The sequence below is a fragment of the Telmatherina bonti genome (genome assembly GCF_933228915.1).
Source record: "Telmatherina bonti genome assembly, chromosome: 23".
Classification (NCBI taxonomy): domain Eukaryota; kingdom Metazoa; phylum Chordata; class Actinopteri; order Atheriniformes; family Telmatherinidae; genus Telmatherina; species Telmatherina bonti.
The window spans coordinates 1,367,953-1,391,219 of record NC_136632.1 but is presented as its reverse complement, the minus strand read 5'-3'; the positions used below and the strand labels follow the sequence as shown (position 1 = coordinate 1,391,219).

Here is a 23,267-nt window from a genome sequence, read left to right as displayed (position 1 = left end):
GTCACGTCTCCGGGGAAATGTCACGTCTGCATGGAAACGTCACGTCTCCGGGAAAACGTCACGTCTCCGGGAAAACGTCACGTCTGCATGGAAACGTCACGTCTGCATGGAAACGTCACGTCTGCATGGAAACGTCACGTCTCCGGGGAAATGTCACGTCTGCATGGAAACGTCACGTCTCCGGGGAAATGTCACGTCTGCATGGAAACGTCACATCTCCGGGGAAACGTCACGTCTGCATGGAAACGTCACGTCTCCGGGGAAACGTCACGTCTCCGGGGAAACGTCACGTCTGCATAGAAACGTCACGTCTGCATGGAAACGTCACGTCTGCATGGAAACGTCACGTCTGCATGGAAACGTCACGTCTCCGGGGAAATGTCACGTCTGCATGGAAACGTCACGTCTCCGGGGAAATGTCACGTCTGCATGGAAACGTCACATCTCCGGGGAAACGTCACGTCTGCATGGAAACGTCACGTCTCCGGGGAAACGTCACGTCTCCGGGGAAACGTCACGTCTCCGGGGAAACGTCACGTCTCCGGGGAAACGTCACGTCTGCATAGAAACGTCACGTCTGCATGGAAACGTCACGTCTGCATGGAAACGTCACATCTCCGGGGAAACGTCACGTCTCCGGGGAAACGTCACGTCTCCGGGGAAACGTCACGTCTGCATGGAAACGTCACGTCTCTGGGGAAAAGTCACGTCTGCATGGAAACGTCACGTCTGCGGGGAAATGTCACGTCTGCATGGAAACGTCACGTCTCCGGGAAAACGTCACGTCTGCATGGAAACGTCACGTCTGCATGGAAACGTCACGTCTGCATGGAAACGTCACGTCTCCGGGGAAACGTCACGTCTCCGGGGAAACGTCACGTCTGCATGGAAACGTCACGTCTGCATGGAAACGTCACGTCTGCATGGAAACGTCACGTCTCCGGGGAAACGTCACGTCTCCGGGGAAACGTCACGTCTCCGGGGAAACGTCACGTCTCCGGGGAAACGTCACGTCTGCATGGAAACTTCACGTCTCCGGGGAAACGTCACGTCTGCATGGAAACCAGTTGATTTTTTTAATTTTGATACAATACCTTATTTTAAGACTGTCTACAACTGTATCTCTATGTTGATAAATCAATAAACGTAAATAAAAGAGACTCAACCGTTGTCAAGAGAAAGCAGCAACTATTCCTGTATTTTGTTCAGCATATGGTTGCAACAACCGGCGAAACATTGAAAGCAGATCGTGTGGATTTACATTTCACAAGGTTGAATAATAATTTACCAGATAAAAATAGATAAATCCAAATGCATCAATAAACAATCATTTACCTATATTGCAGCTACCTTATGTCTTTGGTAAACAGCATATAAAAATATTTTATCATGCAGTTTTTAATGTTTTACAGTGATCTGTATCATAACAATATCTCTGTCCTTTGTAACAAACCCCACTGACAAAAATCAGGTAAGAATTGGTGAAGGTATTGTTGTGGTGGACCTACACCGTACAAATAAATGCATTGGAGGGGCATGGAGACCCATCCAAGATGGCGGCGCGAGACGTCAGCTTGTATAGGCAGTGTGATGCCATGTGGCCTCTACCTATATGTGTCTATGGTTCTCACCACCCTGATCCCCTCCCCGCAGTCACACGATGTTTCAGCAGGATTCTGCAGAGGTTCGCTGTTTTTACGGCACACAGTCACCCACACAGTGGATTCCTGTGGGCCGCCTCCTTCTCAGACAACAAACTGAAGATCTTCATGCAACGTGAATCAGTTACCTGCAGCCTGGCCAGCTGGGTGATCCGGGCCATTATCTTGTTGTACGGGTCGACAATCTTCCCCCTGATCCTGCAGACAAAGAGAGGGTTGCATCATCATCATCAAGACGATGACTTCACATGATCACATGATCTGGTAAAACTCCACACAGAGCCTGGATAGATAATCTGTTTTATCCAGGAGGAGCGCGGGTCTCCTCTCTGAGACAGGTTCAACAGCAGATCTTCCAGTCAGAGCAAGGCAACATCAGCATCAGCTGGCCAATCACAGTTCAGAGCTGGAGTCAGCTGGCCAATCACAGTTCAGAGCTGGAGTCAGCTGGCCAATCACAGTTCAGAGCTGGAGTCATCCTCAGTCCTGGTCCTCCTTCACACCTGCAAGGCCTGCAGGTCTGAGACTCTCTCACCTGCTCAGAAGGAAGAGCTTCCACCTCTGAGCTCAGAACCAGACCTGCTCCAGACCCGGTGAGGTTAGATGCATCAGTTGCCACGGTAACGCCACCTGGTGAGGACTGAAGCAGCTTCATGATGCCAAAAGCCTGTGACCCTGATCCAGAGAACAGACCTGAAAACTCCTGGTCCCATGTAGGAGGAGTCAACTAAACATGACATCATGTCTAAAACCCAATGAAGCTGCAGACTCTGTAAAACCAGTAAAGCCATAATAAAACCAGACCATCATCATCATCGTCCCCAGTAGAAGATAAACATCAGGTCACATGATTAAAGTGACATCTTATCATCTCATGCAGCAACATGGAGGAGCTACTGGTTTAACTGGGATCAGGTCAGTAACGTGACTGGTTTAACTGGGATCAGGTCAGTAACATGACTGGTTTAACTGGGATCAGGTCAGTAACGTGACTGGTTTAACTGGGAACAAACTGGGAACAGGTCAGTAACGTGACTGGTTTAACTGGGAACAGGTCAGTAACATGACTGGTTTAACTGGGATCAGGTCAGTAACATGACTGGTTTAACTGGGAACAGGTCAGTAACATGACTGGTTTAATTGGGAACAGGTCAGTAACATGACTGGTTTAACTGGAAACAGGTCAGTAACATGACTGGTTTAACTGGGAACAGGTCAGTAACATGACTGGTTTAACTGGGAACAGGTCAGTAACATGACTGGTTTAACTGGGATCAGGTCAGTAACATGACTGGTTTAACTGGGATCAGGTCAGTAACATGACTGGTTTAACTGGAAACAGGTCAGTAACATGACTGGTTTAACTGGGAACAGGTCAGTAACATGACTGGTTTAACTGGGATCAGGTCAGTAACATGACTGGTTTAACTGGAAAAAGGTCAGTAACATGACTGGTTTAACTGGAAACAGGTCAGTAACATGACTGGTTTAACTGGAAACAGGTCAGTAACATGACTGGTTTAACTGGGATCAGGTCAGTAACATGACTGGTTTAACTGGGATCAGGTCAGTAACGTGACTGGTTTAACTGGGAACAAACTGGGAACAGGTCAGTAACGTGACTGGTTTAACTGAGAACAGGTCAGTAACATGACTGGTTTAACTGGGATCAGGTCAGTAACGTGACTGGTTTAACTGGGATCAGGTCAGTAACATGACTGGTTTAATTGGAAACAGGTCAGTAACATGACTGGTTTAACTGGGAACAGGTCAGTAACATGACTGGTTTAACTGGGAACAGGTCAGTAACATGACTGGTTTAACTGGGATCAGGTCAGTAACATGACTGGTTTAACTGGGATCAGGTCAGTAACATGACTGGTTTAACTGGGATCAGGTCAGTAACATGACTGGTTTAACTGGGAACAGGTCAGTAACATGACTGGTTTAACTGGGAACAGGTCAGTAACATGACTAGTTTACCTGGAAACAGGTCAGTAACATGACTGGTTTACCTGGAAACAGGTCAGTAACATGACTGGTTTAACTGGGAACAGGTCAGTAACATGACTGGTTTAACTGGGAACAGGTCAGTAACATGACTGGTTTAACTGGGAACAGGTCAGTAACATGACTAGTTTACCTGGAAACAGGTCAGTAACATGACTGGTTTAACTGGGAACAGGTCTGTAACATGACTGGTTTAACTGGGAACAGGTCGGTAGCATGACTGGTTTAACTGGGAACAGGTCGGTAACATGACTGGTTTAACTGGAAACAGGTCAGTAACATGACTGGTTTAACTGGAAACAGGTCAGTAACATGACTGGTTTAACTGGGAACAGGTCAGTAACATGACTGGTTTAACTGGGATCAGGTCAGTAACATGACTGGTTTAACTGGGATCAGGTCAGTAACATGACTGGTTTAACTGGAAACAGGTCAGTAACATGACTGGTTTAACTGGGAACAGGTCAGTAACATGACTGGTTTAACTGGAAACAGGTCAGTAACATGACTGGTTTAACTGGAAACAGGTCAGTAACATGACTGGTTTAACTGGGATCAGGTCAGTAACATGACTGGTTTAACTGGAAACAGGTCAGTAACATGACTGGTTTAACTGGGAACAGGTCAGTAACATGACTGGTTAAACTGGAAACAGGTCAGTAACATGACTGGTTTAACTGGGATCAGGTCAGTAACATGACTGGTTTAACTGGGATCAGGTCAGTAACGTGACTGGTTTAACTGGGAACAAACTGGGAACAGGTCAGTAACGTGACTGGTTTAATTGGGAACAGGTCAGTAACGTGACTGGTTTAACTGGGAACAAACTGGGATCAGGTCAGTAACGTGACTGGTTTAACTGGGAACAGGTAGTAAAATGACTGGTTTAACTGGGATCAGGTCAGTAACATGACTGGTTTAACTGGGATCAGGTCAGTAACATGACTGGTTTAACTGGAAACAGGTCAGTAACATGACTGGTTTAACTGGAAACAGGTCAGTAACATGACTGGTTTAACTGGGATCAGGTCAGTAACATGACTGGTTTAACTGGAAACAGGTCAGTAACATGACTGGTTTAACTGGGAACAGGTCAGTAACATGACTGGTTTAACTGGGATCAGGTCAGTAACATGACTGGTTTAACTGGAAAAAGGTCAGTAACATGACTGGTTTAACTGGAAACAGGTCAGTAACATGACTGGTTTAACTGGAAACAAGTCAGTAACATGACTGGTTTAACTGGGATCAGGTCAGTAACATGACTGGTTTAACTGGGATCAGGTCAGTAACGTGACTGGTTTAACTGGGAACAAACTGGGAACAGGTCAGTAACGTGACTGGTTTAACTGAGAACAGGTCAGTAACATGACTGGTTTAACTGGGATCAGGTCAGTAACGTGACTGGTTTAACTGGGAACAAACTGGGATCAGGTCAGTAACGTGACTGGTTTAACTGGGATCAGGTCAGTAACGTGACTGGTTTAACTGGGATCAGGTCAGTAACATGACTGGTTTAATTGGGAACAGGTCAGTAACATGACTGGTTTAACTGGAAACAGGTCAGTAACATGACTGGTTTAACTGGGAACAGGTCAGTAACATGACTGGTTTAACTGGGATCAGGTCAGTAACATGACTGGTTTAACTGGGATCAGGTCAGTAACATGACTGGTTTAACTGGGAACAGGTCAGTAACATGACTGGTTTAACTGGGAACAGGTCAGTAACATGACTAGTTTACCTGGAAACAGGTCAGTAACATGACTGGTTTACCTGGAAACAGGTCAGTAACATGACTGGTTTAACTGGGAACAGGTCAGTAACATGACTGGTTTAACTGGGAACAGGTCAGTAACATGACTAGTTTACCTGGAAACAGGTCAGTAACATGACTGGTTTAACTGGGAACAGGTCTGTAACATGACTGGTTTAACTGGGAACAGGTCGGTAGCATGACTGGTTTAACTGGGAACAGGTCGGTAACATGACTGGTTTAACTGGAAACAGGTCAGTAACATGACTGGTTTAACTGGAAACAGGTCAGTAACGTGACTGGTTTAACTGGGATCAGGTCAGTAACGTGACTGGTTTAACTGAGAACAGGTCAGTAACGTGACTAGTTTAACTGGGAACAAACTGGGAACAGGTCAGTAACATGACTGGTTTCACTGGGAACAGGTCAGTAACATGACTGGTTTAACTGGGAACAGGTCAGTAACATGACTGGTTTACCTGGGAACAGGTCAGTAACATGACTGGTTTACCTGGAAACAGGTCAGTAACATGACTGGTTTAACTGGGAACAGGTCAGTAACATGACTGGTTTAACTGGAAACAGGTCAGTAACATGACTGGTTTAACTGGGAACAGGTCAGTAACGTGACTGGTCTAACTGGGATCAGGTCAGTAACGTGACTGGTTTAACTGGGATCAGGTCAGTAACATGACTGGTTTAACTGGGATCAGGTCAGTAACATGACTGGTTTAAATGGGATCAGGTCAGTAACATGACTGGTTTAACTGGGATCAGGTCAGTAACGTGACTGGTTTAACTGGGAACAAACTGGGAACAGGTCAGTAACATGACTGGTTTAACTGAGAACAGGTCAGTAATATGACTGGTTTAACTGGGAACAGGTCAGTAATATGACTGGTTTAACTGGGAACAGGTCAGTAACATGACTGGTTTAACTGGAAACAGGTCAGTAACATGACTGGTTTAACTGGGAACAGGTCAGTAACGTGACTGGTTTAACTGAGAACAGGTCAGTAACGTGACTGGTTTAACTGGGATCAGGTCAGTAACGTGACTGGTTTAACTGGGAACAGGTCAGTAACGTGACTGGTTTAACTGGGAACAGGTCAGTAACGTGACTGGTTTAACTGGGAACAGGTCAGTAACGTGACTGGTTTAACTGGGAACAGGTCAGTAACGTGACTGGTATAACTGGGAACAGGTCAGTAACGTGACTGGTTTAACTGGGAACAGGTCAGTAACATGACTGGTTTAACTGGGAACAGGTCAGTAACGTTACTGGTTTAACTGGGAAAAGGTCAGTAACATGACTGGTTTAACTGGGAACAGGTCAGGAACATGACTGGTTTAACTGGGAACAGGTCAGTAACGTGACTGGTTTAACTGGGAACAGGTCAGTAACGTGACTGGTTTAACTGGGATCAGGTCAGTAACATGACTGGTTTAACTGGGATCAGGTCAGTAACATGACTGGTTTAACTGGGATCAGGTCAATAACGTGACTGGTTTAACTGGGAACAAACTGGGAACAGGTCAGTAACGTGACTGGTTTAACTAGGAACAGGTCAGTAACGTGACTAGTTTAACTGGGAACAAACTGGGAACAGGTCAGTAACATGACTGGTTTAACTGAGAACAGGTCAGTTACACGACTGGTTTAACTGGGATCAGGTCAGTAACGTGACTGGTTTAACTGGGAACAAGTCAGTAACATGACTGGTTTAACTGGGAACAGGTCAGTAACGTGACTGGTTTAACTGGGAACAAGTCAGTAACGTGACTGGTGTAACTGGGAACAGGTCAGTAACATGACTGGTTTAACTGAGAACAGGTCAGTAACATGACTGGTTTAACTGGGAACAGGTCAGTAACATGACTGGTTTAACTGGGATCAGGTCAGTAACATAACTGGTTGAACTGGGAACAGGTCAGAAACGTGACTGGTTTAACTGGGATCAGGTCAGTAACATGACTGGTTTAACTGGGAACAGGTCAGTAACATGACTGGTTTAACTGGGATCAGGTCAGTAACGTGACTGGTTTAACTGGGATCAGGTCAGTAACGTGACTGGTTTAACTGGGATCAGGTCAGTAACATGACTGGTTTAACTGGGAACAAGTCAGTAACATGACTGGTTGAACTGGGATCAGGTCAGTAACATGACTGGTTTAACTGGGAACAGGTCAGTAACATGACTGGTTTAACTGGGAACAGGTCGGTAGCATGACTGGTTTAACTGGGAACAGGTCAGTAACATGACTGGTTTAACTGGAAACAGGTCGGTAGCATGACTGGTTTAACTGGGAACAGGTCAGTAACATGACTGGTTTAACTGGGATCAGGTCAGTAACATGACTGGTTTAACTGGGAACAGGTCAGTAACATGACTGGTTTAACTGGAAACAGGTCAGTAACATGACTGGTTTAACTGGAAACAGGTCGGTAGCATGACTGGTTTAACTGGGAACAGGTCAGTAACATGACTGGTTTAACTGGGATCAGGTCAGTAACATGACTGGTTTAACTGGGAACAGGTCAGTAACATGACTGGTTTAACTGGAAACAGGTCAGTAACATGACTGGTTTAACTGGGAACAGGTCAGTAACATGACTGGTTTAACTGGGAACAGGTCAGTAACATGACTGGTTTAACTGGGAACAGGTCAGTAACGTGACTGGTTTAACTGGGAACAAGTCAGTAACGTGACTGGTTTAACTGGGAACAAGTCAGTAACGTGACTGGTTTAACTGGGAACAGGTCAGTAACGTGACTGGTTTAACTGGGAACAGGTCAGTAACGTGACTGGTTTAACTGGGAACAGGTCGGTAGCATGACTGGTTTAACTGGGAACAGGTCGGTAACATGACTGGTTTAACTGGGATCAGGTCAGTAACATGACTGGTTTAACTGGAAACAGGTCAGTAACATGACTGGTTTAACTGGGAACAGGTCAGTAACATGACTGGTTTAACTGGGATCAGGTCAGTAACATGACTGGTTTAACTGGGATCAGGTCAGTAACATGACTGGTTTAACTGGAAACAGGTCAGTAACATGACTGGTTTAACTGGGAACAGGTCAGTAACATGACTGATTTAACTGGGATCAGGTCAGTAACATGACTGGTTTAACTGGAAAAAGGTCAGTAACATGACTGGTTTAACTGGAAACAGGTCAGTAACATGACTGGTTAAACTGGAAACAGGTCAGTAACATGACTGGTTTAACTGGGATCAGGTCAATAACATGACTGGTTTAACTGGGATCAGGTCAGTAACGTGACTGGTTTAACTGGGAACAAACTGGGAACAGGTCAGTAACATGACTGGTTTAATTGGGAACAGGTCAGTAACGTGACTGGTTTAACTGGGAACAAACTGGGATCAGGTCAGTAACGTGACTGGTTTAACTGGGAACAGGTAGTAAAATGACTGGTTTAACTGGGATCAGGTCAGTAACATGACTGGTTTAACTGGGATCAGGTCAGTAACATGACTGGTTTAACTGGAAACAGGTCAGTAACATGACTGGTTTAACTGGAAACAGGTCAGTAACATGACTGGTTTAACTGGGATCAGGTCAGTAACATGACTGGTTTAACTGGAAACAGGTCAGTAACATGACTGGTTTAACTGGGAACAGGTCAGTAACATGACTGGTTTAACTGGGATCAGGTCAGTAACATGACTGGTTTAACTGGAAAAAGGTCAGTAACATGACTGGTTTAACTGGAAACAGGTCAGTAACATGACTGGTTTAACTGGAAACAGGTCAGTAACATGACTGGTTTAACTGGGATCAGGTCAGTAACATGACTGGTTTAACTGGGATCAGGTCAGTAACGTGACTGGTTTAACTGGGAACAAACTGGGAACAGGTCAGTAACGTGACTGGTTTAACTGAGAACAGGTCAGTAACATGACTGGTTTAACTGGGATCAGGTCAGTAACGTGACTGGTTTAACTGGGAACAAACTGGGATCAGGTCAGTAACGTGACTGGTTTAACTGGGATCAGGTCAGTAACGTGACTGGTTTAACTGGGATCAGGTCAGTAACATGACTGGTTTAATTGGGAACAGGTCAGTAACATGACTGGTTTAACTGGAAACAGGTCAGTAACATGACTGGTTTAACTGGGAACAGGTCAGTAACATGACTGGTTTAACTGGGATCAGGTCAGTAACATGACTGGTTTAACTGGGAACAGGTCAGTAACATGACTGGTTTAACTGGGAACAGGTCAGTAACATGACTGGTTTAACTGGGAACAGGTCAGTAACATGACTAGTTTACCTGGAAACAGGTCAGTAACATGACTGGTTTACCTGGAAACAGGTCAGTAACATGACTGGTTTAACTGGGAACAGGTCAGTAACATGACTGGTTTAACTGGGAACAGGTCAGTAACATGACTAGTTTACCTGGAAACAGGTCAGTAACATGACTGGTTTAACTGGGAACAGGTCTGTAACATGACTGGTTTAACTGGGAACAGGTCGGTAGCATGACTGGTTTAACTGGGAACAGGTCGGTAACATGACTGGTTTAACTGGAAACAGGTCAGTAACATGACTGGTTTAACTGGAAACAGGTCAGTAACGTGACTGGTTTAACTGGGATCAGGTCAGTAACGTGACTGGTTTAACTGAGAACAGGTCAGTAACGTGACTAGTTTAACTGGGAACAAACTGGGAACAGGTCAGTAACATGACTGGTTTAACTGGGAACAGGTCAGTAACATGACTGGTTTAACTGGGAACAGGTCAGTAACATGACTAGTTTACCTGGAAACAGGTCAGTAACATGACTGGTTTAACTGGGAACAGGTCTGTAACATGACTGGTTTAACTGGGAAAAGGTCGGTAGCATGACTGGTTTAACTGGGAACAGGTCGGTAACATGACTGGTTTAACTGGAAACAGGTCAGTAACATGACTGGTTTAACTGGGAACAGGTCAGTAACATGACTGGTTTACCTGGAAACAGGTCAGTAACATGACTGGTTTAACTGGGAACAGGTCAGTAACATGACTGGTTTAACTGGAAACAGGTCAGTAACATGACTGGTTTAACTGGAAACAGGTCAGTAACGTGACTGGTTTAACTGGGAACAGGTCAGTAACGTGACTGGTTTAACTGGGATCAGGTCAGTAACGTGACTGGTTTAACTGGGATCAGGTCAGTAACATGACTGGTTTAAATGGGATCAGGTCAGTAACATGACTGGTTTAACTGGGATCAGGTCAGTAACGTGACTGGTTTAACTGGGAACAAACTGGGAACAGGTCAGTAACATGACTGGTTTAACTGAGAACAGGTCAGTAATATGACTGGTTTAACTGGGATCAGGTCAGTAATATGACTGGTTTAACTGGGAACAGGTCAGTAACATGACTGGTTTAACTGGAAACAGGTCAGTAACATGACTGGTTTAACTGGGAACAGGTCAGTAACGTGACTGGTTTAACTGAGAACAGGTCAGTAACGTGACTGGTTTAACTGGGAACAGGTCAGTAACGTGACTGGTTTAACTGGGAACAGGTCAGTAACGTGACTGGTTTAACTGGGAACAGGTCAGTAACGTGACTGGTTTAACTGGGAACAGGTCAGTAACGTGACTGGTTTAACTGAGAACAGGTCAGTAACGTGACTGGTATAACTCGGAACAGGTCAGTAACGTGACTGGTTTAACTGGGAACAGGTCAGTAACATGACTGGTTTAACTGGGAACAGGTCAGTAACGTTACTGGTTTAACTGGGAAAAGGTCAGTAACGTGACTGGTATAACTCGGAACAGGTCAGTAACGTGACTGGTTTAACTGGGAACAGGTCAGTAACATGACTGGTTTAACTGGGAACAGGTCAGTAACGTTACTGGTTTAACTGGGAAAAGGTCAGTAACATGACTGGTTTAACTGGGAACAAACTGGGAACAGGTCAGTAACGTGACTGGTTTAACTGAGAACAGGTCAGTAACATGACTGGTTTAACTGGGATCAGGTCAGTAACGTGACTGGTTTAACTGGGAACAAACTGGGATCAGGTCAGTAACGTGACTGGTTTAACTGGGATCAGGTCAGTAACGTGACTGGTTTAACTGGGATCAGGTCAGTAACATGACTGGTTTAATTGGGAACAGGTCAGTAACATGACTGGTTTAACTGGAAACAGGTCAGTAACATGACTGGTTTAACTGGGAACAGGTCAGTAACATGACTGGTTTAACTGGGATCAGGTCAGTAACATGACTGGTTTAACTGGGAACAGGTCAGTAACATGACTGGTTTAACTGGGAACAGGTCAGTAACATGACTGGTTTAACTGGGAACAGGTCAGTAACATGACTAGTTTACCTGGAAACAGGTCAGTAACATGACTGGTTTACCTGGAAACAGGTCAGTAACATGACTGGTTTAACTGGGAACAGGTCAGTAACATGACTGGTTTAACTGGGAACAGGTCAGTAACATGACTAGTTTACCTGGAAACAGGTCAGTAACATGACTGGTTTAACTGGGAACAGGTCTGTAACATGACTGGTTTAACTGGGAACAGGTCGGTAGCATGACTGGTTTAACTGGGAACAGGTCGGTAACATGACTGGTTTAACTGGAAACAGGTCAGTAACATGACTGGTTTAACTGGAAACAGGTCAGTAACGTGACTGGTTTAACTGGGATCAGGTCAGTAACGTGACTGGTTTAACTGAGAACAGGTCAGTAACGTGACTAGTTTAACTGGGAACAAACTGGGAACAGGTCAGTAACATGACTGGTTTAACTGGGAACAGGTCAGTAACATGACTGGTTTAACTGGGAACAGGTCAGTAACATGACTAGTTTACCTGGAAACAGGTCAGTAACATGACTGGTTTAACTGGGAACAGGTCTGTAACATGACTGGTTTAACTGGGAACAGGTCGGTAGCATGACTGGTTTAACTGGGAACAGGTCGGTAACATGACTGGTTTAACTGGAAACAGGTCAGTAACATGACTGGTTTAACTGGGAACAGGTCAGTAACATGACTGGTTTACCTGGAAACAGGTCAGTAACATGACTGGTTTAACTGGGAACAGGTCAGTAACATGACTGGTTTAACTGGAAACAGGTCAGTAACATGACTGGTTTAACTGGAAACAGGTCAGTAACGTGACTGGTTTAACTGGGAACAGGTCAGTAACGTGACTGGTTTAACTGGGATCAGGTCAGTAACGTGACTGGTTTAACTGGGATCAGGTCAGTAACATGACTGGTTTAAATGGGATCAGGTCAGTAACATGACTGGTTTAACTGGGATCAGGTCAGTAACGTGACTGGTTTAACTGGGAACAAACTGGGAACAGGTCAGTAACATGACTGGTTTAACTGAGAACAGGTCAGTAATATGACTGGTTTAACTGGGATCAGGTCAGTAATATGACTGGTTTAACTGGGAACAGGTCAGTAACATGACTGGTTTAACTGGAAACAGGTCAGTAACATGACTGGTTTAACTGGGAACAGGTCAGTAACGTGACTGGTTTAACTGAGAACAGGTCAGTAACGTGACTGGTTTACCTGGAAACAGGTCAGTAACGTGACTGGTTTAACTGGGAACAGGTCAGTAACGTGACTGGTTTAACTGGGAACAGGTCAGTAACGTGACTGGTTTAACTGGGAACAGGTCAGTAACGTGACTGGTTTAACTGAGAACAGGTCAGTAACGTGACTGGTATAACTCGGAACAGGTCAGTAACGTGACTGGTTTAACTGGGAACAGGTCAGTAACATGACTGGTTTAACTGGGAACAGGTCAGTAACGTTACTGGTTTAACTGGGAAAAGGTCAGTAACATGACTGGTTTAACTGGGAACAGGTCAGGAACATGACTGGTTTAACTGGGAACAGGTCAGTAAAGTGACTGGTTTAACTGGGAACAGGTCAGTAACGTGACTGGTTTAACTGGGATCAGGTCAGTAACATGACTGGTTTAACTGGGATCAGGTCAGTAACATGACTGGTTTAACTGGGATCAGGTCAGTAACGTGACTGGTTTAACTGGGATCAGGTCAGTAACATGACTGGTTTAACTGGGATCAGGTCAGTAACGTGACTGGTTTAACTGGGAACAAACTGGGAACAGGTCAGTAACGTGACTGGTTTAACTGAGAACAGGTCAGTAACATGACTGGTTTAACTGGGATCAGGTCAGTAACGTGACTGGTTTAACTGGGAACAAACTGGGATCAGGTCAGTAACGTGACTGGTTTAACTGGGATCAGGTCAGTAACGTGACTGGTTTAACTGGGATCAGGTCAGTAACATGACTGGTTTAATTGGGAACAGGTCAGTAACATGACTGGTTTAACTGGAAACAGGTCAGTAACATGACTGGTTTAACTGGGAACAGGTCAGTAACATGACTGGTTTAACTGGGATCAGGTCAGTAACATGACTGGTTTAACTGGGAACAGGTCAGTAACATGACTGGTTTAACTGGGAACAGGTCAGTAACATGACTGGTTTAACTGGGAACAGGTCAGTAACATGACTAGTTTACCTGGAAACAGGTCAGTAACATGACTGGTTTACCTGGAAACAGGTCAGTAACATGACTGGTTTAACTGGGAACAGGTCAGTAACATGACTGGTTTAACTGGGAACAGGTCAGTAACATGACTAGTTTACCTGGAAACAGGTCAGTAACATGACTGGTTTAACTGGGAACAGGTCTGTAACATGACTGGTTTAACTGGGAACAGGTCGGTAGCATGACTGGTTTAACTGGGAACAGGTCGGTAACATGACTGGTTTAACTGGAAACAGGTCAGTAACATGACTGGTTTAACTGGAAACAGGTCAGTAACGTGACTGGTTTAACTGGGATCAGGTCAGTAACGTGACTGGTTTAACTGAGAACAGGTCAGTAACGTGACTAGTTTAACTGGGAACAAACTGGGAACAGGTCAGTAACATGACTGGTTTAACTGGGAACAGGTCAGTAACATGACTGGTTTAACTGGGAACAGGTCAGTAACATGACTAGTTTACCTGGAAACAGGTCAGTAACATGACTGGTTTAACTGGGAACAGGTCTGTAACATGACTGGTTTAACTGGGAAAAGGTCGGTAGCATGACTGGTTTAACTGGGAACAGGTCGGTAACATGACTGGTTTAACTGGAAACAGGTCAGTAACATGACTGGTTTAACTGGGAACAGGTCAGTAACATGACTGGTTTACCTGGAAACAGGTCAGTAACATGACTGGTTTAACTGGGAACAGGTCAGTAACATGACTGGTTTAACTGGAAACAGGTCAGTAACATGACTGGTTTAACTGGAAACAGGTCAGTAACGTGACTGGTTTAACTGGGAACAGGTCAGTAACGTGACTGGTTTAACTGGGATCAGGTCAGTAACGTGACTGGTTTAACTGGGATCAGGTCAGTAACATGACTGGTTTAAATGGGATCAGGTCAGTAACATGACTGGTTTAACTGGGATCAGGTCAGTAACGTGACTGGTTTAACTGGGAACAAACTGGGAACAGGTCAGTAACATGACTGGTTTAACTGAGAACAGGTCAGTAATATGACTGGTTTAACTGGGATCAGGTCAGTAATATGACTGGTTTAACTGGGAACAGGTCAGTAACATGACTGGTTTAACTGGAAACAGGTCAGTAACATGACTGGTTTAACTGGGAACAGGTCAGTAACGTGACTGGTTTAACTGAGAACAGGTCAGTAACGTGACTGGTTTAACTGGGAACAGGTCAGTAACGTGACTGGTTTAACTGGGAACAGGTCAGTAACGTGACTGGTTTAACTGGGAACAGGTCAGTAACGTGACTGGTTTAACTGGGAACAGGTCAGTAACGTGACTGGTTTAACTGAGAACAGGTCAGTAACGTGACTGGTATAACTCGGAACAGGTCAGTAACGTGACTGGTTTAACTGGGAACAGGTCAGTAACATGACTGGTTTAACTGGGAACAGGTCAGTAACGTTACTGGTTTAACTGGGAAAAGGTCAGTAACGTGACTGGTATAACTCGGAACAGGTCAGTAACGTGACTGGTTTAACTGGGAACAGGTCAGTAACATGACTGGTTTAACTGGGAACAGGTCAGTAACGTTACTGGTTTAACTGGGAAAAGGTCAGTAACATGACTGGTTTAACTGGGAACAAACTGGGAACAGGTCAGTAACGTGACTGGTTTAACTGAGAACAGGTCAGTAACATGACTGGTTTAACTGGGATCAGGTCAGTAACGTGACTGGTTTAACTGGGAACAAACTGGGATCAGGTCAGTAACGTGACTGGTTTAACTGGGATCAGGTCAGTAACGTGACTGGTTTAACTGGGATCAGGTCAGTAACATGACTGGTTTAATTGGGAACAGGTCAGTAACATGACTGGTTTAACTGGAAACAGGTCAGTAACATGACTGGTTTAACTGGGAACAGGTCAGTAACATGACTGGTTTAACTGGGATCAGGTCAGTAACATGACTGGTTTAACTGGGAACAGGTCAGTAACATGACTGGTTTAACTGGGAACAGGTCAGTAACATGACTGGTTTAACTGGGAACAGGTCAGTAACATGACTAGTTTACCTGGAAACAGGTCAGTAACATGACTGGTTTACCTGGAAACAGGTCAGTAACATGACTGGTTTAACTGGGAACAGGTCAGTAACATGACTGGTTTAACTGGGAACAGGTCAGTAACATGACTAGTTTACCTGGAAACAGGTCAGTAACATGACTGGTTTAACTGGGAACAGGTCTGTAACATGACTGGTTTAACTGGGAACAGGTCGGTAGCATGACTGGTTTAACTGGGAACAGGTCGGTAACATGACTGGTTTAACTGGAAACAGGTCAGTAACATGACTGGTTTAACTGGAAACAGGTCAGTAACGTGACTGGTTTAACTGGGATCAGGTCAGTAACGTGACTGGTTTAACTGAGAACAGGTCAGTAACGTGACTAGTTTAACTGGGAACAAACTGGGAACAGGTCAGTAACATGACTGGTTTAACTGGGAACAGGTCAGTAACATGACTGGTTTAACTGGGAACAGGTCAGTAACATGACTAGTTTACCTGGAAACAGGTCAGTAACATGACTGGTTTAACTGGGAACAGGTCTGTAACATGACTGGTTTAACTGGGAACAGGTCGGTAGCATGACTGGTTTAACTGGGAACAGGTCGGTAACATGACTGGTTTAACTGGAAACAGGTCAGTAACATGACTGGTTTAACTGGGAACAGGTCAGTAACATGACTGGTTTACCTGGAAACAGGTCAGTAACATGACTGGTTTAACTGGGAACAGGTCAGTAACATGACTGGTTTAACTGGAAACAGGTCAGTAACATGACTGGTTTAACTGGAAACAGGTCAGTAACGTGACTGGTTTAACTGGGAACAGGTCAGTAACGTGACTGGTTTAACTGGGATCAGGTCAGTAACGTGACTGGTTTAACTGGGATCAGGTCAGTAACATGACTGGTTTAAATGGGATCAGGTCAGTAACATGACTGGTTTAACTGGGATCAGGTCAGTAACGTGACTGGTTTAACTGGGAACAAACTGGGAACAGGTCAGTAACATGACTGGTTTAACTGAGAACAGGTCAGTAATATGACTGGTTTAACTGGGATCAGGTCAGTAATATGACTGGTTTAACTGGGAACAGGTCAGTAACATGACTGGTTTAACTGGAAACAGGTCAGTAACATGACTGGTTTAACTGGGAACAGGTCAGTAACGTGACTGGTTTAACTGAGAACAGGTCAGTAACGTGACTGGTTTACCTGGAAACAGGTCAGTAACGTGACTGGTTTAACTGGGAACAGGTCAGTAACGTGACTGGTTTAACTGGGAACAGGTCAGTAACGTGACTGGTTTAACTGGGAACAGGTCAGTAACGTGACTGGTTTAACTGAGAACAGGTCAGTAACGTGACTGGTATAACTCGGAACAGGTCAGTAACGTGACTGGTTTAACTGGGAACAGGTCAGTAACATGACTGGTTTAACTGGGAACAGGTCAGTAACGTTACTGGTTTAACTGGGAAAAGGTCAGTAACATGACTGGTTTAACTGGGAACAGGTCAGGAACATGACTGGTTTAACTGGGAACAGGTCAGTAAAGTGACTGGTTTAACTGGGAACAGGTCAGTAACGTGACTGGTTTAACTGGGATCAGGTCAGTAACATGACTGGTTTAACTGGGATCAGGTCAGTAACATGACTGGTTTAACTGGGATCAGGTCAGTAACGTGACTGGTTTAACTGGGAACAAACTGGGAACAGGTCAGTAACGTGACTGGTTTAACTAGGAACAGGTCAGTAACGTGACTAGTTTAACTGGGAACAAACTGGGAACAGGTCAGTAACATGACTGGTTTAACTGAGAACAGGTCAGTAACATGACTGGTTTAACTGGGATCAGGTCAGTAACGTGACTGGTTTAACTGGGAACAAGTCAGTAACATGACTGGTTTAACTGGGAACAGGTCAGTAACGTGACTGGTTTAACTGGGAACAAGTCAGTAACGTGACTGGTGTAACTGGGAACAGGTCAGTAACATGACTGGTTTAACTGAGAACAGGTCAGTAACATGACTGGTTTAACTGGGAACAGGTCAGTAACATGACTGGTTTAACTGGGATCAGGTCAGTAACATGACTGGTTTAACTGGGATCAGGTCAGTAACGTGACTGGTTTAACTGGGAACAGGTCAGTAACGTGACTGGTTTAACTGGGATCAGGTCAGTAACATGACTGGTTTAATTGGGAACACGTCAGTAACATGACTGGTTTAACTGGAAACAGGTCAGTAACATGACTGGTTTAACTGGGAACAGGTCAGTAACATGACTGGTTTAACTGGGATCAGGTCAGTAACATGACTGGTTTAACTGGGATCAGGTCAGTAACATGACTGGTTTAACTGGAAACAGGTCAGTAACATGACTGGTTTAACTGGGAACAGGTCAGTAACATGACTGGTTTAACTGGGATCAGGTCAGTAACATGACTGGTTTAACTGGAAAAAGGTCAGTAACATGACTGGTTTAACTGGAAACAGGTCAGTAACATGACTGGTTTAACTGGAAACAGGTCAGTAACATGACTGGTTTAACTGGGATCAGGTCAGTAACATGACTGGTTTAACTGGGATCAGGTCAGTAACGTGACTGGTTTAACTGGGAACAAACTGGGAACAGGTCAGTAACGTGACTGGTTTAACTGAGAACAGGTCAGTAACATGACTGGTTTAACTGGGATCAGGTCAGTAACGTGACTGGTTTAACTGGGATCAGGTCAGTAACATGACTGGTTTAATTGGAAACAGGTCAGTAACATGACTGGTTTAACTGGGAACAGGTCAGTAACATGACTGGTTTAACTGGGAACAGGTCAGTAACATGACTGGTTTAACTGGGATCAGGTCAGTAACATGACTGGTTTAACTGGGATCAGGTCAGTAACATGACTGGTTTAACTGGGAACAGGTCAGTAACATGACTGGTTTAACTGGGAACAGGTCAGTAACATGACTAGTTTACCTGGAAACAGGTCAGTAACATGACTGGTTTACCTGGAAACAGGTCAGTAACATGACTGGTTTAACTGGGAACAGGTCAGTAACATGACTGGTTTAACTGGGAACAGGTCAGTAACATGACTAGTTTACCTGGAAACAGGTCAGTAACATGACTGGTTTAACTGGGAACAGGTCTGTAACATGACTGGTTTAACTGGGAACAGGTCGGTAGCATGACTGGTTTAACTGGGAACAGGTCGGTAACATGACTGGTTTAACTGGAAACAGGTCAGTAACATGACTGGTTTAACTGGAAACAGGTCAGTAACATGACTGGTTTAACTGGGAACAGGTCAGTAACATGACTGATTTAACTGGGATCAGGTCAGTAACATGACTGGTTTAACTGGAAAAAGGTCAGTAACATGACTGGTTTAACTGGAAACAGGTCAGTAACATGACTGATTAAACTGGAAACAGGTCAGTAACATGACTGGTTTAACTGGGATCAGGTCAGTAACATGACTGGTTTAACTGGGATCAGGTCAGTAACGTGACTGGTTTAACTGGGAACAAACTGGGAACAGGTCAGTAACGTGACTGGTTTAATTGGGAACAGGTCAGTAACGTGACTGATTTAACTGGGAACAAACTGGGATCAGGTCAGTAACGTGACTGGTTTAACTGGGAACAGGTAGTAAAATGACTGGTTTAACTGGGATCAGGTCAGTAACATGACTGGTTTAACTGGGATCAGGTCAGTAACATGACTGGTTTAACTGGAAACAGGTCAGTAACATGACTGGTTTAACTGGAAACAGGTCAGTAACATGACTGGTTTAACTGGGATCAGGTCAGTAACATGACTGGTTTAACTGGAAACAGGTCAGTAACATGACTGGTTTAACTGGGAACAGGTCAGTAACATGACTGGTTTAACTGGGATCAGGTCAGTAACATGACTGGTTTAACTGGAAAAAGGTCAGTAACATGACTGGTTTAACTGGAAACAGGTCAGTAACATGACTGGTTTAACTGGAAACAGGTCAGTAACATGACTGGTTTAACTGGGATCAGGTCAGTAACATGACTGGTTTAACTGGGATCAGGTCAGTAACGTGACTGGTTTAACTGGGAACAAACTGGGAACAGGTCAGTAACGTGACTGGTTTAACTGAGAACAGGTCAGTAACATGACTGGTTTAACTGGGATCAGGTCAGTAACGTGACTGGTTTAACTGGGAACAAACTGGGATCAGGTCAGTAACGTGACTGGTTTAACTGGGATCAGGTCAGTAACGTGACTGGTTTAACTGGGATCAGGTCAGTAACATGACTGGTTTAATTGGGAACAGGTCAGTAACATGACTGGTTTAACTGGAAACAGGTCAGTAACATGACTGGTTTAACTGGGAACAGGTCAGTAACATGACTGGTTTAACTGGGATCAGGTCAGTAACGTGACTGGTTTAACTGGGATCAGGTCAGTAACATGACTGGTTTAACTGGGAACAGGTCAGTAACATGACTGGTTTAACTGGGAACAGGTCAGTAACATGACTAGTTTACCTGGAAACAGGTCAGTAACATGACTGGTTTACCTGGAAACAGGTCAGTAACATGACTGGTTTAACTGGGAACAGGTCAGTAACATGACTGGTTTAACTGGGAACAGGTCAGTAACATGACTAGTTTACCTGGAAACAGGTCAGTAACATGACTGGTTTAACTGGAAACAGGTCAGTAACGTGACTGGTTTAACTGGGATCAGGTCAGTAACGTGACTGGTTTAACTGAGAACAGGTCAGTAACGTGACTAGTTTAACTGGGAACAAACTGGGAACAGGTCAGTAACATGACTGGTTTCACTGGGAACAGGTCAGTAACATGACTGGTTTAACTGGGAACAGGTCAGTAACATGACTGGTTTACCTGGGAACAGGTCAGTAACATGACTGGTTTTCCTGGAAACAGGTCAGTAACATGACTGGTTTAACTGGGAACAGGTCAGTAACATGACTGGTTTAACTGGAAACAGGTCAGTAACATGACTGGTTTAACTGGGAACAGGTCAGTAACATGACTGGTTTAACTGGGATCAGGTCAGTAACATGACTGGTTTAACTGGGATCAGGTCAGTAACATGACTGGTTTAACTGGAAACAGGTCAGTAACATGACTGGTTTAACTGGGAACAGGTCAGTAACATGACTGGTTTAACTGGGATCAGGTCAGTAACATGACTGGTTTAACTGGAAAAAGGTCAGTAACATGACTGGTTTAACTGGAAACAGGTCAGTAACATGACTGGTTTAACTGGAAACAGGTCAGTAACATGACTGGTTTAACTGGGATCAGGTCAGTAACGTGACTGGTTTAACTGGGATCAGGTCAGTAACGTGACTGGTTTAACTGGGAACAAACTGGGAACAGGTCAGTAACGTGACTGGTTTAACTGAGAACAGGTCAGTAACATGACTGGTTTAACTGGGATCAGGTCAGTAACGTGACTGGTTTAACTGGGATCAGGTCAGTAACATGACTGGTTTAATTGGAAACAGGTCAGTAACATGACTGGTTTAACTGGGAACAGGTCAGTAACATGACTGGTTTAACTGGGAACAGGTCAGTAACATGACTGGTTTAACTGGGATCAGGTCAGTAACATGACTGGTTTAACTGGGATCAGGTCAGTAACATGACTGGTTTAACTGGGAACAGGTCAGTAACATGACTGGTTTAACTGGGAACAGGTCAGTAACATGACTAGTTTACCTGGAAACAGGTCAGTAACATGACTAGTTTACCTGGAAACAGGTCAGTAACATGACTGGTTTACCTGGAAACAGGTCAGTAACATGACTGGTTTAACTGGGAACAGGTCAGTAACATGACTGGTTTAACTGGGAACAGGTCAGTAACATGACTAGTTTACCTGGAAACAGGTCAGTAACATGACTGGTTTAACTGGGAACAGGTCTGTAACATGACTGGTTTAACTGGGAACAGGTCGGTAGCATGACTGGTTTAACTGGGAACAGGTCGGTAACATGACTGGTTTAACTGGAAACAGGTCAGTAACATGACTGGTTTAACTGGAAACAGGTCAGTAACATGACTGGTTTAACTGGGAACAGGTCAGTAACATGACTGGTTTAACTGGGATCAGGTCAGTAACATGACTGGTTTAACTGGGATCAGGTCAGTAACATGACTGGTTTAACTGGAAACAGGTCAGTAACATGACTGGTTTAACTGGGAACAGGTCAGTAACATGACTGATTTAACTGGGATCAGGTCAGTAACATGACTGGTTTAACTGGAAAAAGGTCAGTAACATGACTGGTTTAACTGGAAACAGGTCAGTAACATGACTGATTAAACTGGAAACAGGTCAGTAACATGACTGGTTTAACTGGGATCAGGTCAGTAACATGACTGGTTTAACTGGGATCAGGTCAGTAACGTGACTGGTTTAACTGGGAACAAACTGGGAACAGGTCAGTAACGTGACTGGTTTAATTGGGAACAGGTCAGTAACGTGACTGATTTAACTGGGAACAAACTGGGATCAGGTCAGTAACGTGACTGGTTTAACTGGGAACAGGTAGTAAAATGACTGGTTTAACTGGGATCAGGTCAGTAACATGACTGGTTTAACTGGGATCAGGTCAGTAACATGACTGGTTTAACTGGAAACAGGTCAGTAACATGACTGGTTTAACTGGAAACAGGTCAGTAACATGACTGGTTTAACTGGGATCAGGTCAGTAACATGACTGGTTTAACTGGAAACAGGTCAGTAACATGACTGGTTTAACTGGGAACAGGTCAGTAACATGACTGGTTTAACTGGGATCAGGTCAGTAACATGACTGGTTTAACTGGAAAAAGGTCAGTAACATGACTGGTTTAACTGGGATCAGGTCAGTAACATGACTGGTTTAACTGGAAACAGGTCAGTAACATGACTGGTTTAACTGGAAACAGGTCAGTAACATGACTGGTTTAACTGGGATCAGGTCAGTAACATGACTGGTTTAACTGGAAACAGGTCAGTAACATGACTGGTTTAACTGGGAACAGGTCAGTAACATGACTGGTTTAACTGGGATCAGGTCAGTAACATGACTGGTTTAACTGGAAAAAGGTCAGTAACATGACTGGTTTAACTGGAAACAGGTCAGTAACATGACTGGTTTAACTGGAAACAGGTCAGTAACATGACTGGTTTAACTGGGATCAGGTCAGTAACATGACTGGTTTAACTGGGATCAGGTCAGTAACG

General features: G+C 44.3%; 1 protein-coding gene across 1 annotated transcript in view; it reads right to left on the bottom strand.

Moving 5' to 3' along the window:
* The window catches only part of cog5 (component of oligomeric golgi complex 5), a 302,838-nt gene that overhangs the window by 177,358 nt on the left and 102,213 nt on the right, over positions 1-23,267 (bottom strand). The window contains exon 5 of the mRNA XM_079262900.1: positions 1,790-1,859. Within this exon, the coding sequence (XP_079119026.1) occupies positions 1,790-1,859 (70 nt within the window). The remainder of the gene's footprint in view (positions 1-1,789; positions 1,860-23,267) is intronic.